The following is a 17682-nucleotide window of genomic DNA, read 5'->3' as shown; positions in this document are numbered from 1 at the left end:
AAAAAAAAAAAAAAAAAAAAAAGTTAGACAAATTAAATTTAACAGAGTTTAATTGAGCAAAGAACAATTCATGAATTGGGCAGCCCCCAAACTGGAATAGGTTCAGAGTGACTCTGGGGCTGCCAGATGGTCAGATCATATTTACAGGCAGAAAAAGAAAAGTGACAAACAGAAAATGGACTTGAAGCGAAGAGATAGCCAGACTGGTTATAGCTCAGCATTTGCCTTATTTGAACATGGTTTGAACAGGTGGCTGCCTGTGGCTGAAACTCTGTGATTGGTAAGAGAGTAAGTTACAGTTCGTTACACATCCAGTTAGGTGATAGTTCACTAAGAAGAAACCTTCAGGCTGAACTTAAAATCAATAGGGAGGGCCAGGTGTGGTGGCACGTGCTGTAGTCCCAGCTCCTCAGGAGGCTGAGGCAAGAAGATCACTTTAGCCCAGGAATTCAAGGCTGCAGTGAGCTATGACGATGCCACTACCCTCCAGCCAAGGCGACAGAGCAAGAATCTTTCTCTAAATAAACAAACAAAAAAAGGTAGGGAGGCAGCTTTAGGCTAAACTTAATTTAACACTAGGTCAACAGGAAAGCAACACAAAGTACCACAACAGAAATGTATGTTGTTTCACTTTTCTGGTGAGTTGCTGGCAATCTTTAAAATTCCTTGCCTTGTAAACTATCACCCAGAGCACTTTTTTTATACAGTGTTCTCCATGTGTGTCTTTGTATCCCAATTTCTCCCCGCATCCTCCTTTTTTATTTGAGTCTCACTCTGTCACTCTGGGTGGAATGCCCTAGAGTCAGCCTAGCTCACAGCAACCTCAAACTCCTGGGCTCAAGCAATCCTCTTACCTCAGCCTCCCAAGTAGCTGGGACTACAGGTGCCAGCAATGACATTCAGCCAGTTTTTCTATTTTTAGTAGAGATAGGGTCTCACTTTGCTCAGGCTGGCCTTAAACTCCTGAGCTCAGGTGACCTACCAGCCTTAGCCTCCCAGAGTGCTAGGATTATACGTATGAGCCACCCTACCCGGCCTCCAAACTTCCCCTTTTGATGAAGACACAATCCTATCAGATTAGGACCCTGCCCTAATGACCTCCTCTTAACTTGATTATCTGTAAAGTCCCTATCTCCAAATGAAGTCACATTCATAGTCACTGGGGGGTAGGACTCCAACATATTTTGGGGGCACACAGTTTAACCTACAACATGAAGAAATCATCTTCACTTTATCGCCCTCAGTAGAGTGCAGTGGTGTCACACAGCTCATGGCAACCTCCAACTCCTGGGCTTAGGCAATTCTCTTGCCTCAGCCTTCCAAGTAGCTGGGATTATAGGCGCCTGCTATAATGCCTGGCTATTTTTTGTTGCAGTTTGGCCAGGGCCGGGTTTGAACCTGTCACCCTTGGTATATGGGGCCGGTGCCCTACTCATTGAGCCACAGGTGCCGTTCTTCTTCAACATGAAGAAGAACAAAAGCAAAAAGAGACAGAACGTAAAAGAAAAATTGCAAGGAAATTAGAAGAGGTAAAACATCTGAATAAATGGAGTTCCAGAAAGAAAACTTGTAAAAAATGAAGGGGAGGAAGTCATCAGTGAAATATTTCAAGGAGGCTCGGCTCCCATAGCACAGTGGTTACAGTGCCAGCCACATGCACCGAGGGTGGCAGGTTCGAACCCAGCCCAGGCCAGCTAAACAACTATAACAAAAAAATAGCCGGGCATTGTGGTGGGCGCCTATAGTCCCAGCTACTTAGGAGGCTGAGGGAAGAGAATCACTTAAGCCAAGAGTTTGAGGTTGCTGTGAGCTGTGATGCCACAGCACTCTACTGAGGGTGACATAGTGAGACTCCTGTCTCAAAAAAAGAGAAATATTTCAAGGAAATTTCCTAATGCTAAATGACAAGAATTTTTGGATTGAAAGGGCCCATGGGGCATTTGGCAGTGTTGAAAATAGGCCCATACATAGCATAGTCATAAAATACCAATTCAAAAGACATAGAGAAAATTCTTTAAATTTCCAGAGAGAAAAAACATCTCCATGCACAAGATCAGGGGTCAGAGGGCTTCAAATTTTTCATCAGTGTCACAAGCTGAGAGGAAGGAAAATTACTCCCCACCCCCAACCTCCAGCCCAGGGGACCATGCCAGTCAGGTGTGGAGGCAGGATAAAGCCATTGGTAGTCTCGAAAGGGCTTAGGAAGCTACTGGAGGGTGAGCTGCACCAAAAGTGGATATATAAGCCAAGAAAGAGAAAAACTGGGCCTATAGGGAGTAGGTGATACAACACAGAGGAGAAAGAAGGATGTCTTAGGCTGATGGTCAAGGAGCCCCACCTGGAATGGAGCAGGTCAGGAGGCTTTGGGGGAGATGTTTCCAAGAAGCTGAACCTACCACGACATCCGAAGTCAATGAATCAGTTGAGAAGCAGTGAGACGACAGGCCAAGTGCACTGCGGTTTCCACTGTGCCCGCTCCATCCTGACCAGAGCCTCCAGGAAGACTGAAACTCCTCCCCCTCTGGCTTCTGATTGGGTTTGGCTAATGGGAGGTCCTAGAGTAAGAGAGAGAGGCCAAGTGTATTCCATGCCTCTACTCAACTGCTCAGATGTCACCATTTGGGCAGTGGCTATGTCATCCTCACACCCCCAAACACAGAGCATGCAGGGAGGCCCCTCCTCCCTATCTTCAGGTGGGGGTCCAACAGTGCCCCATTGACTTAAGTGGCCATCACGTTCTCTTCATGCTACAGATTCATTTAAGGAGGACGCCACAGAGAAGAAGAGCAGTGTGACCAACCAAAATTATCCGGATCCTTTTTAGCTCACAGTAGCACTTCACTTTGGGATCGTGGAACCATTTTGCAATCTAATAAAAAGTATAAACCCTGCCCACAATAAAAATGCACAGCTTGAGGCTGTGCACAGCTTGAGGCCTGTAATCCTAGTACTCTGAGAGGCCAAGGCAGGTGCATTGCTTGAGCTCAGGAGTTGGAGACCAGCCTGAGCAAGAGTGAGATCCTGTCACTAAAAATACACCTGGGTGTCGTGGCAAGTGACTGTAGTCCTAGCTACTTGGGAGGCTGTGGCAAGAGGATCACTTAAGCCCAAGAGTATGAGGTTGCTGTGAGCGGTGATGCCATTGCACTTTACTGAGGATGACAAAGTGAGACTCTGTCTCCATTAAAAAAAAAAAAAAACACAGCTCACTATCAAACAGGCCCACACGTGTGTTTTTGTGAAAAATTTCAATTCACAGACTCTCTGAGGCCATTGATGCATGCCTAGTTTAAGATCTAACTTCAGGGCCTGTGCTCAGTGGGTAGGGCACTGGCCTCATATACCGAGGGTAGTGAGTTCGAACCCAACCCTAGCCAAACTTCAACAAAAGAAATAGACGGGCATTGTGGTGAAGGCCTGTAGTCCCAGCTACTCAGGAGGCTGAAGGAAGAGAATCACCTAAGCCCAGGTCTTGGAGGTTGCTGTGAGCTGTGACGCCAAGGCACTCTACCTAGGGCTATAAAGTAAGACTCTGTCTCCCAAAAAAAAAAAAAATGTAACTTCCTTCTCATCTTCAGAAACTCCTCAACAGCAGATGCTACATCTGCTATCTAGAACCTTGCACAGCATAGAAGACAGTTTCCAGTCAAAGACAGAGACTGTATCACTTAGCTCTGGGTCAATGTGATAACTGGCACAAAGTAAGAAGTCAGAAAATACATGTAGACACAGCAGCCCTGTGAAAAAGCTATTATAATGACTTGGTTGTTCAGGAGAAATCTGCAAGGATTCCTCAAGGTCATCCAGCGTTAACTGATGGGTGAATCTGGACCTCGAATCTACTGGCCTTTAATCTTTGCATTGTCCTATTTCCAAACTACTCAAACCCAGGGAATACAGGAGGCTTCAGCAGAAATATGGACTATTGAGGTGGAGAGTGGGCATCAGTTTTACTCGAATTTCTTTTTTTTGAGACAGTCACACCCTGATGCCCAGGCTACAGTGCCATCGCATCAACCTAGCTCACAGCAACTCAAGCTCAAACTCCTGTGTTCAAGTGATCCTCTTGCCTCACCTTCTCAAATAGCTGGGACTAAAGGTGCCTGCCACTCTATTTTTAGTAGAGATGGGGTCTTACTTTTGCTCAGGCTGGTCTTAAACTCCTGAGCACAAGCAATCCACCTGCCTTGGCTTCCCACAGTGCTAGGATTACAGGAGTGAGCCACCGCACTGGCCCTTCACTGTTATTTAATACGTGGCTTACATCCTTAAGTGGTCCAATTCATTGTGAGGGTTCCAGACATTACATTCACATCCCCTTATTCCCACAGCATCATTCAAGGACACTTCCTAGAAGTGACATACAACACTTCAGCTTGCTTCTCATTGGCTAGAATACAGTCATCTGGCCAGACTTTGGTGCAAGGGAAACTGGGACGTGTCCTCTTTGTTCCATAAAGCTATCTGCTCTGCTAACCACTAAGATTCCACTACAAAAAAGAAAGGAGAGAGAGGAAATTGGGAGCAATTCAGAGTCTCCACCACATCACTGGAAGATGTCATTGTTTTTATATTCATATACAGCCCTGCTAATCAGACTAAACTGGTTTTCAGTCTGGCAGTGCATTTTGTGACACTGGGCAAGGGCTGTCAAGATGAAGGGACCGTCTGTGTCTTTGCATGTTCTCGGATGTCTAGTGGAAGGCCAAGCCAGACTCATTTCCAGGCAATGACTTTGCAGGCAAGGATTTAAAGGTAGACAGAAATGACAGTAAATATGCTGACATATGACAGTTGAAGAGAAAAAGAACCAAATGGAGGCATCCAAAACTCAGAATAAAATTTTAAGCCATTTCAATGCAACAGTGGAAGGATTCCCACTACCTGGGCTCCTCTCAAAAGACCTGCTGCCTCTTAGGATGCAAACTCCAGTGAGATCAGTGGTTCTGGGACGGCAGCACCTCTTCTTCCAGAGAATGATGGCATTGGCTAGGTTGCTGTCTTGGAATGAATGTCCTTTGAAGCAGAAACCAGCATAGGGTGGGGTGGAGGATGAGGGCTGGGAGAAGCTAAGCTAATCAGAGAGGGAGGGCATGGCCAACTTTCACATGGTTGATTCTTCCATTTTTCAGAGGCCTTCAGAGTGTGAGCGAGAGACAGCCACGGGCTCAGTCTGCCAACTGCCAGAGAGTAGACGATGCACAGGGTCATGATTGACAAAGCCATGCCTTGTCACATATATACTTTCCCCTCCGCCCCCTCCCTGCCCTCCGCTAGGAACTCTGTGCTGGGGTAAGAAAGTCACAGACTTTCTCAAACTTGCCAGCTGAAGCACCTATTGAGGCAGGAGAGCACACTGAGGATGGGACATTTCTCAAGTCTTGCATTTTGTTCTTAGAATACATGTTGAATTTGCATTTCACCACACTTCCCAGTTTGGGTCGGTAACACTGCCTACTGAGCTTCTGTGCCCGGGTGTGCCCCTCTCCTCCTTCCCCTCTGGGAAGTGCCAGCCCTTCACAGGAGGGTGAAGGCAGGCACTGATGAGGGAATTACCCCGGCTCTGCAGAGTGAGTCCCAAGGCTGGGCTCACTAAGCTCAGATACACCTCTTGCAGCAGAGTCCATTAAGCAAAATCTTTAGATGTCTGGGTTGTGAGATGGCCAGGGATTTTCTCAGGCACTGAAGTGGATGGTCACGTCAAGAGGCTGCCAGCATCTCACCTGCTGTCAGGAAGAAAGGCTTCTAGTGTCCAGGGAGTCAAGAACAACTCACTTAAGCAGGAGTGTGACTAAAATGAGAGTGGATTCGAGAGTGCTGCTGACAGCCACAGTACACTGTTAGATCTCTCCCAGGAAATGACAGATGACAAACTCACAAGGCAGGAGCACCACTCCCAGCCACAGCCCTGAGCCACAGCCATGCTGTTGGCACACAGATGGCCAGGGAGCATTTTCCAGTCTGCAATTAGAATGCCAGAACATTCTCTCTTCTGCAGTTGGGATTGTGTTTGATGGCTCTGAATGGTCCTATCTGTAACAATTAGGCACCTGAATGTGAAATGAGCTGTCACTTTGCAAAGCTACAGTTGTTCCCAAAGTGGCCCCTATGGTGGGAAATGGCAAGTTGTAGGACACATGAGTTACCCAGGTCGTGTGGGGAACTAACATGTCCTGGGCACTTATCAGGAGCCAGGAACTCATCAGCTACCTTGTCATTCTATAGAAAAAGAAACTGAGGTTCAGAGAGGCTCAATGATGTGCTCATGGTCACAGAGATGCAATTTATACCTAGGATGTCTCAACTGCAAGCCCCTTATTCTGTCCACTTAAGCTTTCCCCCAAGTTAAATTAGTTGGCAGAAGGTAGGTTGAATAAGTTTTTAACACACTCTAGTAAAAAAGTTAAATGGGTCTCTTTCTTGCAGGCCTTCCTAGAACTTTTAATATGCCGATGTCACTGTGAAACTCCAAGAGGGTGTCTATACTAAATGGTATTTACCACACATATTTGGCCACAGCTCGGCATCTGGCCTAACTGGTGTTCCAAAGAATATACATCGGGGTAAGCTCCCATTCAGTCTCTTGAAAACTAAAAGTCAGGACTTTGGATTAGACAACATGGAGTCAAATCCTGCCTCCCTCACTTATAAGCTGTGTGACCTGGGGTGAGTTCTTTAATCTCTCCATACCTAGGTTTCCTCAGTTGTAAAACAGGAAGTCAGTGATTCCTCCACTTCACAGCTTTTTTCTATAAAGGGCCAGAGTGCAAATATTTTAGGATCTGTGGGCCACACAGTCTCTGTCACAGTGACTCCCCTTTGACATGCAGCAGGGAAAACAGGTGGCCATAGACAACGTGTAAACAAATGGGCAAGCTCTGCTCCAATAAGGCTTTATCCAGACACACTGAAATCCGAACTCTGTACAGTTTCCACACGGCACAATCATTCTATTTTTTTTTAATTTAATATATATATATATTTTGCAGTTTTTGGCTAGTGCTGGGTTTGAACCCACCACCTCCTTTGAGCCACAGTGCCACTCATTCTTTAAAAATGAACCCACCACCTCCTTTGAGCCACAGAGCCACAGTCACAATCATTCTTTAAAAAAAGTTTTCTTTAATAATTATTAGAATTTTCCAGGCTTGGCGCCCATAGCTCAGGGAGTAGGGCACTGGCCATATATACCAAAGCTGGTGGGTTCGAGCCTGGCCTGGGCCTGCTAAACAATAATGACAACTGCAACCAAAAAATAGCCAGGTGCCTGTGGTCCCAGCTACTTGGGAGGCTGAGGCAAGAGAATCGCTTAAGCCCAAGAGTTTGAAGTTACTGTGAGCTGTGATGCCACAGCATACTACGGAGGGTGACATAGTAAAACTGTCTCAACAATAACAACAAAAATTTTCAGGCACCATGGCTCACGCCTGTAATCCTAGCACTCTGGGAGGCTGAGGCAGGTGGATTGCTTGATCTTAGGAGTTATTCTGTCTCAAAAAAAAATTATCAAAATTATTTAAATCATTATTCTGTAAACATTTTTCAACCATTAAAGAATGTAAAAATCACCTCTCTTAGTTCATGGACTGTGTAAAAACAGGCATGGGGATAGATTTGAGGATGGATTTAGCCCACTGGCTATAATTTGCCCAGCCCTGCTGTATTCAATGAGTCACCGAGGCTGGGTGTGGTGGCTCAATGCCTATAATCCCAGCACTCTGGGAAGCTGAGACATGGGATTCCTTAAGGTCAGGAGTTTGAGACCAGCCTGAGCAAAAGCGAAACTCCATCTCCACTAATTAAAAAAAAAAAAAGAAAAAGAAAAACTGAGGCAAGAGGATCACTTGAGCCCAAGAGTTGGAGGTTGCTGGGAGCTATGATGCCACACACTCCACCCAGAGCAACAGCTTGAGACTCTATCTCAAAAAAAAAAAAAAAAATGCAGTCACTGACTTTAAGTGAGTTAGTATCAATACACACAAGATATTAAAACAGTGCAAATAAAATGTGCTTTGATGAATTCTGCTATGAATATACCAAACCACGATGCATAGAACCTAGGGAGTCAGACCAAAATAAATAACTGTGATGGGCCTAGGAACATTGAAAAAGGTTGTAGAGGGCGGTGCCCGTGGCTCAGTGAGTGGGGCCAGCCCCATATACCGAGGGAGTGGGTTCAAACCCCACCCTGGCCAAACTGCTACCAAAAAATAGCTGGACCTTGTGTCAGGCGCCTGTAGTTCCAGCTACTCGGAAGGCTGAGGCAAGAGAATCACTTAAGCCTAGGAGTTGGAGGTTGCTGTCAGCTGTGATGCCACAGCACTCTACTGAGGGCAACAAAGTGAGATTCTGTCTCTACAAAAATTAAAAAAGGATGTAGAGTGAACTGTCATTCCGGTCACACTCTACCAACATGTCTCCATTTCCAGACCACTCAGTCTCATTTGGGCTTCTCCAGGAAAGGAATGAACCTGTGGCTCGGCGCCTGTGGCTCAAGTGGCTAAGGTGCCAGCCACATACACCTGAGCTGGCGGGTTCGAATCCAGCCCGGACCTGCCAAACAATGACGCTGCAACCAAAAAATAGCTGGGCATTGTGGTGGGCGTCTGTAGTCCCAGCTACTTGGGAGGCAGAGGCAGGAGAATTGCTTGAGCCTAGGAGTTGAAGGTTGCTGTGAGCTGTGATACCACATCACTCTACTCAGGGTGACAGCTTGAGGCTCTGTCTCAAAAAAAAAGGAATGAAACTGGCTGAGCCAGAGTGTCAGTGGTCTCACCTCTGCTCAGCAGGCCACCAGAGTGGTCCCAGGTTCTTGCTAATCCTGCTTTGGCCATACATGACACCATGAGACACGATTAACAGCATTAACAGCAATGGAGGCTGCTGATTGCTCCAAGATGAATGGAAGCCACTTGCCACTCTCGCTCTTATTACCCTATTTGTTTGCTGCCTTCATCTCCATTGTCAGGATGATCTCTACAAGCAAGAGTCGCTTGGAGCTTCACAGTGTAATTTATTAGAGGGTCTTGTCTCCTGGGAATGCCTCAGATTCATACATATTATAGATTGTTATAATTCTAGCCAGTGAGGTAACTCTACAGTAGACTTCCCCAAATGGGTGTACAAATTCTTTAAATGCAAAGAGGCAATGAATACAATTTATAAATCTTCCTTGCTCCCAGACACCAAGCTCTCCTTATTCTGAGGCTGCTGTGATGGCTGAATTACTCGGGCTGAAAAACGATTCTCATCTAGAATTCACTCTCCCTGAGTGTGTTTGTGGCTGATCTAGTGGTTTGTAGCTCAAACTTCTCTGTGCAAGGAACCTGTGATATTTATGCATCAATGAAAAAAAAATCCTATTCTCCATTAAGAAAGGAATACATGTGTATGTACACATATTTTCACATGTAACCCAGCAACTAACATGTATTAAGCTTCTACCATGCGATGTCTAATTCTCCTACTGACTCCAAACTTTTCCCTTTTTAATAAATAACAGGACAGTGAGCACCATTTAAAAAATTGAACTTTTAATGACCAAAAGCCATATATACATCGTAACACTGTAGACACAGAAACATCAAACGGTTGTTAAAAATACCACTGGGCTTTATTTACATGAGGCCTTTTCATCAACTGCTCTTTCCTTTGGGCCAGGAAAATTAATGCATAAAAAAACTAAAAACACCATAAAGCCCAAACGAACCCTTTTCATTCATAGTGTTAGCAGTGAAGCATCAAAATGAAAGTTCAAGAAAAAAAAATATTGCTCCCCATTATTAAAAACATAGTAAAACATGACCAATCTCCTATGACTCCTAGGAACAGAGAACAGAGCAAGAACGCATACGCTTCTAGTGTCTGAGGAACAAGGGAGGCTGACTTGCCCAAGGTCACCCAGTCATTCATTCAGAGGTTGTGACCCTCAAGCTGTATCCTGTTGTTTCCAGGAATCACATCCGCTTGGTGTTCTGCCCTGCTATTTCAGAGTCCAAGGTTGGCAGAACTTGTGTGACAGCTTGGGCAGGTCCTGGTCTGGCCCAAATGGCAAGACACTGGCTGCCAGGCCTTTGGATCTGGGATTCAGGGCTGCATTTAAAGCTACAGTGCTCAGCACTGGCCTCCCTAAGAATCTTCCAGTCTGGCCCTGTTTTAAACAGAAAGCTGAGCTCTTTGAAGAGTTAGATGTTGGATAGTTTTCTGACTACCTGACTCCTCCAAGCCTCTCAGTCAGACTTCTCCTTGGATTCCTACGGTTCCACAATTGAAGAGTTGGCCAACAACTGCCTTGAAAAGTTCCCCAGTGGTTTTGGGGTGATCTTTGTCCAGGGACCGAATATGGCAATGCTTTTTTGCAAGAGAATGTGTGCTAGAATAATAGCTGCCTTGAGGATTCTGAGTCTGGATTCAGCGAAACAAGAACACTGTGATTGAGTGATGGCTGGAGGTGGGGAGGGAAACGGTTGGGGTCAGTGTCACTTACTTGCCAGATCTAGGTCAGTTCTTGCGTGCCCTGCCATCCACAACCCTTGCTGCTCACTTGAGCACAGTGCTGCAGCATGATCATGACTGCAAAGTACCCAGCCATGCAGTATGAAAAATGAAGACATACCCCCACCCAGCCATGTAACATGAAAAACACAGACATCGGTGGCTGAATACTTTCCAGACAGTCCTCATACATAAATGCTTAGGGACTGGACACCTTAGAGCCCCCAGCCCGGCCCTGTGGTTAACACCTACAGAGAGGCATTAACACCAAGCAGAACATAACATCTGTGTATCTACTGTTTCAAGACACATCCTGTGATCCTTTCTAGAAAAATCAGAGCCTTCCCTGCAATATCCAGTCATCCATTTCTATAGTACCTTCCTGACAAAAGCCCTAAGGACAGATAGGCTGTGGCTTCCATGATAGTTAGCAAACAGAATCTTGCTTGAGAGTTTTGATTTTATCAACACAAGGATGGCTCTAATCTTTCAGAATGGCTCTGCTGGGCAGTCAAGGTGAGACAGACCAAGGGCCTTCCTGACATCCTATTCTCTTCCCTGCGCCAGGTAGGAGCTGGCTGGCTTTCCCTCCATGTCATATGACTATGAAAACAGAGAAAACAAGCCTGGGAACTTTTCTGGCTTAAGACCTCATTCTACCCCACCCTAACCAGGGGATTCCTCAAAATGGGGTCTAGATACTTGGTGTTAACACTAGAGTTTAGCTGAGGACTAGAGAGAAACCTTTTACACCCTTCCTGTCCATGCAGCTAGAAAGAAATCCCTCTTCCTAAAGGACATCCTTATACTCCTGCTGCAAGGGTCAAACACTTGTGACAGGGATACTTCTAGTGTGCGTGGCAGCTCCCATCCTCCCCCAGTAGGTACCAAGCCCACAGGCAGAGGGAACAGAGAACTCCCCAGGTACACAAGTAGAAAGAAAGGGGCCTAAGGTACAGCAGACTCCCTATCTGTATCCATCACGGGAAGCACTGGAGACCCCACCCACTCCCTGCCTTTCAACCCTTCCCAGGCCAGCTTCTTAGAAAGCTAAGACCTCTGAATAGCCACATTACAGAATGAGGACAAATGGAATTTGCAAAGCCTTCTCTTTCCAGGACAAATCCATTTTCAGATCAGAGGCCCGCACTATTCCCTTAAGTGCAGATCCAGGACAGTTATCAGGGACAAGTCCTGAAGTGTTAAATGGCTTCAAAAATTTTCAGAAGGTCACAGTGATTGGAGTGGCCTCAGTGGCAGGCAGTGTCTTCGGAGCACTGGGAAGTCAGTGAGCTTTGCTTGTGTAGTTTTTAGGTTTGATGCTGCACTTGGTTTCCGTCTCTGAGCCATCCTGGACCTTACCTGCAGCTGGCCAGAAACGGGGGTTGTTTTCAACCCTGAATAGCCGTTCCTAGCATCAACTCCATTTCCTTTCTTTAAATCATTGCAACTTATCTCTGAGAATGCACTTAGAAGGCATTAATTCATTTCCAAATTATGGTGATTCTTTTGCTCATTTTACGTTTTCTCCTACATCATTTGAAATAGGTACTAAGACACCCAAAGCAACTTTTAAGCTTCTGATAAACAACTCAAATTCTAAAAAAAAAGAAATGACCTTCCTATTCACATTGGAAATATTCCATAAATTAAAAATCAAGGTACAAAAAGTAGTTATTACTCTAAGGACTAAAGTCTGTACACACAAAAATAAAGATTTCCAATGTAAATTTTACTATTTTATTTGTGAAAAAACTACAAGCAGAATTCATAAATAGACATTTCTATTTAAAGCAGGAAAATGATAAAGTGGCTTCTAATAACATAGTCGTGCACATGCCAGTAACAGGAATATATTAACATCTTTTATTTGCTAGACAAAGAGCAGTGTCCAATATAAATTTCCCCCAAACATTTAAGACCTGTGAATTTCTGACCAGTTCACAAAACCACCAACTGACACTTTAGCATGAAGAAAAAAACAAACCTAACAGACTGTCAGCTCTAAAGACGTTACAGAGCAGAAACTTCCAAAAGCGTTATACAAGCTGTCTTTCTGGGCAAATGAAAAATATAGCTCGTATAATACATTAACAAAAATTCACAAGATAAGATTATGTTTTGACATACTTAACAAGCATTCTCTCTATTTGTCTCCAACAAACAAAGCTAAGGAAATAATGTAACCATCTTTACACAGTAAATTAAGGTTACAAGTCATACACAAGAACAGAACTGCTTGCGCATTAAAAACTGTTCAGCTCCATTGTCATACTCTAAATGTTGGCTCTTAAACCATTTTCGGTTACATACAAGCAAAGGTTATTATATATTCAGCAATTAATAAATTTTCAATAATTTAAGATACGGTAGCTTAAAAAAGTAGACTGAGAATGGTCTTGATAAGGCAGGTGAAACATCTTAGTGGAACTAAACTCACAGAAGCTTCTGCCAATGTTTTTAAATATCCAGATTGAAACTGAAAGGTTTTGATTAAAATATTCTGTGGGTGTCAAAATGTCTTCTTTTTTTTTTTTTTAACTGAATGACTCAAGTAGAGCAAGTCAGGTAAGCGCCGTGTGCGCACACGCGCGCACGCACAAGGGTGGAAGATTGTGTGGTATTAAAACAAATGGAAACTTGCAAGCATAACACTGTGCTTTTTTTGTTTTTTGTTTTTTTAACCTGCTTTCTGTGCCACTGAATACCAAGTATTTCTGGTCCTCTTTTAATATATATCTTTGTAATCTATACTAGTGTTTTTATGCGCTACCTACTAATTGTAGGGCCAACTGCAAATGCAGGAAGTTACAGGAATTCCATTTCCAGAATACATGCCTGAGGGATGGTATCATTTTTCAGAAATTAAAAGTCTAAAGTACCGACCACCTTACTGTCCCAACACAGTAAACAACAGCAGCTAAAGGGCTGGCCCTGTAACATCTGATTGCTCTAACTCCCAACGTTAGCTGCAGTTTCTACCAGGATGACAATATCATGCCACGTGTTCTAAAGTTAATTATCTCCTTCCTTCTCCTCTCCCCATTCTTTTAATTTATCATGGAGGCAAAACTAAAAAACCAAGACATTGGCAATGAATTAATGAGCAGCCTATGAGTAGCTGATTAATCAGTCTTTTCCACTAATCTAGGGGGTCCAATCACTTTACATGAAACTAGTTTTCAAAAAAGTACACAGTGTTTCTGAACAAAGTGCATATCAACACTTACTGGTTCAAAAAGCAGTGCAACCCATGAGTTTGGTGGTATTTTAATTTTTTTTAAAAAGTTAATTTAAAAACTTAGCAATTCCTTACACCTCTGGAAAATAAATATGGCTGACTAATTTACCCTCCCTGAGACCCTTAATAAAAGGAATATTAAAACTTTAGAAGGAATGTCTTTGCAATATCCCACTAATATTAAAATGTGGATTTAAAATTCATAGTCAAATCACTATGTATTATATATTCTAATGCTTATAGAAAGCATCTGATTTCCTTTGGTTCATTAATAAATACTTTAAAAATGTATTTAAAAAGATAAGCACAGCTTGCATCCCAGATACAAGTATTTTAAAAAGAGGGGAACATTGTCCATGCATTTGAGAGTAGGACCACAGCAACAAATGGCACTGCTTTATAATCTAGACCTTTAAGAAAAGAATTTAAGTTATAGTACACCAATGACTACAGAATAGTTTTAATGTAAATGTGAAAGGAACCTTTCCTTTGGCTACTCAATTCAAGCTGTTAAATTTTTTTACTTGTTGCCTCCACAGACAGAAATTACTTGTATTATTAAGCAAACCAGGTTTTCAACACCAGAATGCGGTGCTGCATTACAAATTGGGCTGCCCTCCCAGTGAGTCCCATGCTTGAAAAAGACTCTGAAGTACTACAAAGTGTGTGTGTTTATGAACGTAAAATTCAATTATCAGACGGACCTCTGATCCAAACAAAGCAAAGCAAACAAAACAAAAATTTCTTTGGAGGAGGAAGGGGTGAGATCATGTTAGTGGTCTTTGATTTTTTTGTAAGACAGTTAAAAAAAAGTGAAAACAAAAACAGTTTACTCATGCTATCTTTATGTCAAGGAAGAAAAAGATGGCTTTCTGCTGGCAGTGAGCAGCCCTCCCAGCAACTCCGCCACTGGGGCTCAAGCCAGTCACTACTAGAGAACCTTCCCACAGCAGGAAACCAAAAAAGTCACCAAACACTGAAAAGCTCCACGTTGGGCTGGATGTGTGGCTCATAATTTTTGTTCAGTAAAATGAATCATAGTACGTTTTGAGAAAGAAAAACAGTTCTCACAACTGAGTGGGTAGGGGTAGGGTGAGGGTTCATCAACCAGGGGACATGAAGCAAACCAATTTCGATCACAAAACATCACCTCTGCAATGTCATATGGAAAGTAGAAACAAGGAATTGCTTCCTGTATGGACCAAAAAATAAGAGTTCAGACTGTTTCAGTCCTAAAACTAAGAGACAATTTCTAGATTTACCTCAGCCATGAGTAGAGGTCTGGAAAATGGATGGAATCTGAGTACAGAATACCGTATTTTCATGAGTGCTTATGTAAGAACAGCAATGTTAACATGTAACCGTAATTTACACGAATACTTGGCATTCTGGAGCTAGTTTAGTTACTTTTGAACGATCAAAGCCCTCCCCAACTAAACCACTTGTGATTTGTCAGTTATTCCATTGCGAATGCAGGCTATCTGGAGCAGTCTTTAAATTTGAGATCACATTGTTTAAAAAATATATATTTTTATATTGTCCAGTACTCTTTAGACAGATGAGAGAGTTGAGTTCCCATGTAGGTTGGAACATACTTCACATAAGACTGATTTTAATTTAATTTCAGCACTTTCATAGAAGGGACTGTCCCAGATCTGTAACTGTTCAATGTTGTATTCACTTCACAGTGTATCAAGCACCAGCGTTGCCATGGATTGGTTTCAAATAACCCTTTATATATAATTTTATATTTATATATATATAGTTATATCAAAACTGATAGTACATAGTATAACTGGAAGAAAGAACTAAACTTAGAAAGGATATGCTGAAAGGATGGAGTTTGTGAACACAATAAATAAAAGTTCCCTCCCCCTCCCAAACCTCCCTCCCAACAAAACAAAAACAAAAAACCAGTTGTAATGTACATGGAAAATTGTGCACAGCAGATTTTTTTTTTTTTTATAAAAAGTAGATTCAGGAGCACATCCAATTATAAATGATTGTTAGGAAAATCATATAAAACAATGGAATACATAAAAGTGTCAAGAGTAATCGTCAGGGTGCGAAATTCCTTGGTGGCCAGATGCCCATGGCAAGCAGGAATTATCCTGGCAGCATCATTAAGAGGTCGATGTCCACAGAAGATTCTCCAGGGGTGCAAGCAGCATGGGCAGGTGGAGGATTTGAATTTCATACCCTGATTCATAGTTTTCACAATTCCATGTGCAATTTCAGAAAGATTCATCATTTACTGCTGACATGTCGCCCTTTGGCGTGGAGGAACGGGAGGAGCCCTTGTCTGTGCTCTCTGACCCCGAGCTGCTCTGGTTCTGCTGTTCTGACCCTGCACTGGAGGTCACTGTGGATGAGGATGTCGAGGAGGAGCGAGTCTTTTCCTTAAAGTCTGTGATAATGACGGTGACGTTGCCTACAGTTACTGCCAACTGCTGTGCAGTGCTCCTGTCCACGTTTTTCAGCCGGGGCCTGAAAGCAACACCACAGGGGAACAGCCGATTAAATAATGTATGGATTAAAAACAGCTTCTGACAAAATGTCATCAATACACACAAAGATTTCATGACACTATGGCAATGAATCTCAACTGCTTACCATACGTGCCAAAGATGACTGCAAGTGTGCTGATCAACTTTAGCAGTTATCAGCTAGCAAAGCTTTGGACCACTGCAAAGTTAGTATTTATCTTTCTCCTATTTTAGCAACAGTATTTAAATATTCGATTAACAAATCCACACCTAGCTCTTCATCTCACCTTCTTATCCTACAAACCCACTTGGGTTTTTGATTATGATTAAGTAAACCAGAGCAGCAATTCAGTATTTCATTCTAGTTATTCTGAGTACCTTGAGGTGTGATTCGTTTCGCTGGTCTTTGTTGTAGCATTTGCAGACTGTATACTGTTTGCTTCGCTAGGAGGATCTTTCAGAATATCAGACTTTGGTCTAAAGAGGGAGATACAAAAAAAAGAGGCATTTAAACAATGTCCGGGATTCACTTGCAAAATAATATCGCATACTTAAGCAGAAACTTACTTTGTTTTCTTGTTGGTATTTTTCTTGGTAACACTAGGGCTAATTTCCTTATCTTTCTCAGGTTTCTCTTTGTCTTGCTTTTCCACTTTCTCCTTCTTCTCCTTTTTAGGGGGTGGTGGAGTGGCATATTGCTGTGCCACTTGCTGGGCCACCAGCTGAGAATTGATCCGAGGTTTTCTAAAACATGTGAAAAAAGATGTATCATTATTTGCTTTATAAATATTTGTATAAGTTTTATATGGTTCCACAAGTTCTTAGGTGTTTTATTATAAAACTAAATTACATGGTACACGTATGTTATTTCTACATTATTGTTTTGATTTAGCAGGAAGAAGTCCATAATAATTTTAAAGAAATGGAATATTTTCATGTGCTCACAAACGTACACATTCCTGTGCATAAAACAGTCTTCCAGCCAATAAAAAACCTGACAGTGTTTCTAAGAGTGCTGAGAACACCACCTTTTTGAGCTGTCAATATATTATACTGACTGACAACTCTCAAATGCTCCTGCTGCCGAGGGTTAATCTCATTTTATTAAATGGACATTGGAAATCTCTTGAAAAGAGAATGAAATTAGAAGTGTGACATTCACTCCTCAATCTAATTATCCTAACTTGTTCCGCCCCCTGCAGCTCTGTGATTGGCACGGACAACACACGCAGAGCAATAAAAGGTAACTGGTTCACACTAGCTCCCGGGGGGGAAAGACTGAAAATCACCACAAAAAAAATCTTAGTCAAGTGATACATTCATTGTGCCATCGCCCATCATGCCCAAGCCAGTCTCCAACTGACACGGGCTCTTAGCACTATTGTTCACAAATTCTAAGCAGTGCCAAACACTTTTCACAATACACGACCATTCAGAGACCCAAATGAGAGAGGGAGAAAG

At 43.0% G+C, this 17682-nt stretch overlaps 1 protein-coding gene across 1 annotated transcript in view; it reads right to left on the bottom strand.

Moving 5' to 3' along the window:
• Positions 1–14530: 14530 nt before the first annotated feature.
• The window catches only part of RYBP (RING1 and YY1 binding protein), a 126570-nt gene continuing 123418 nt past the window's right edge, over positions 14531–17682 (bottom strand). The window contains exons 3-5 of the mRNA XM_012802478.1: positions 16789–16965; positions 16600–16698; positions 14531–16222 (exon numbers count right to left, since the gene is read on the bottom strand). Coding sequence (XP_012657932.1) covers positions 15970–16222; positions 16600–16698; positions 16789–16965 — 529 coding nt within the window. The 3' untranslated portion in view covers positions 14531–15969. The remainder of the gene's footprint in view (positions 16223–16599; positions 16699–16788; positions 16966–17682) is intronic.

This window comes from Otolemur garnettii, unplaced genomic scaffold, assembly GCF_000181295.1.
Source record: "Otolemur garnettii isolate 467f Iridium unplaced genomic scaffold, OtoGar3 scaffold00015, whole genome shotgun sequence".
Lineage (NCBI taxonomy): Eukaryota > Metazoa > Chordata > Mammalia > Primates > Galagidae > Otolemur > Otolemur garnettii.
This window is presented reverse-complemented; position numbering and strand designations above follow the sequence as displayed.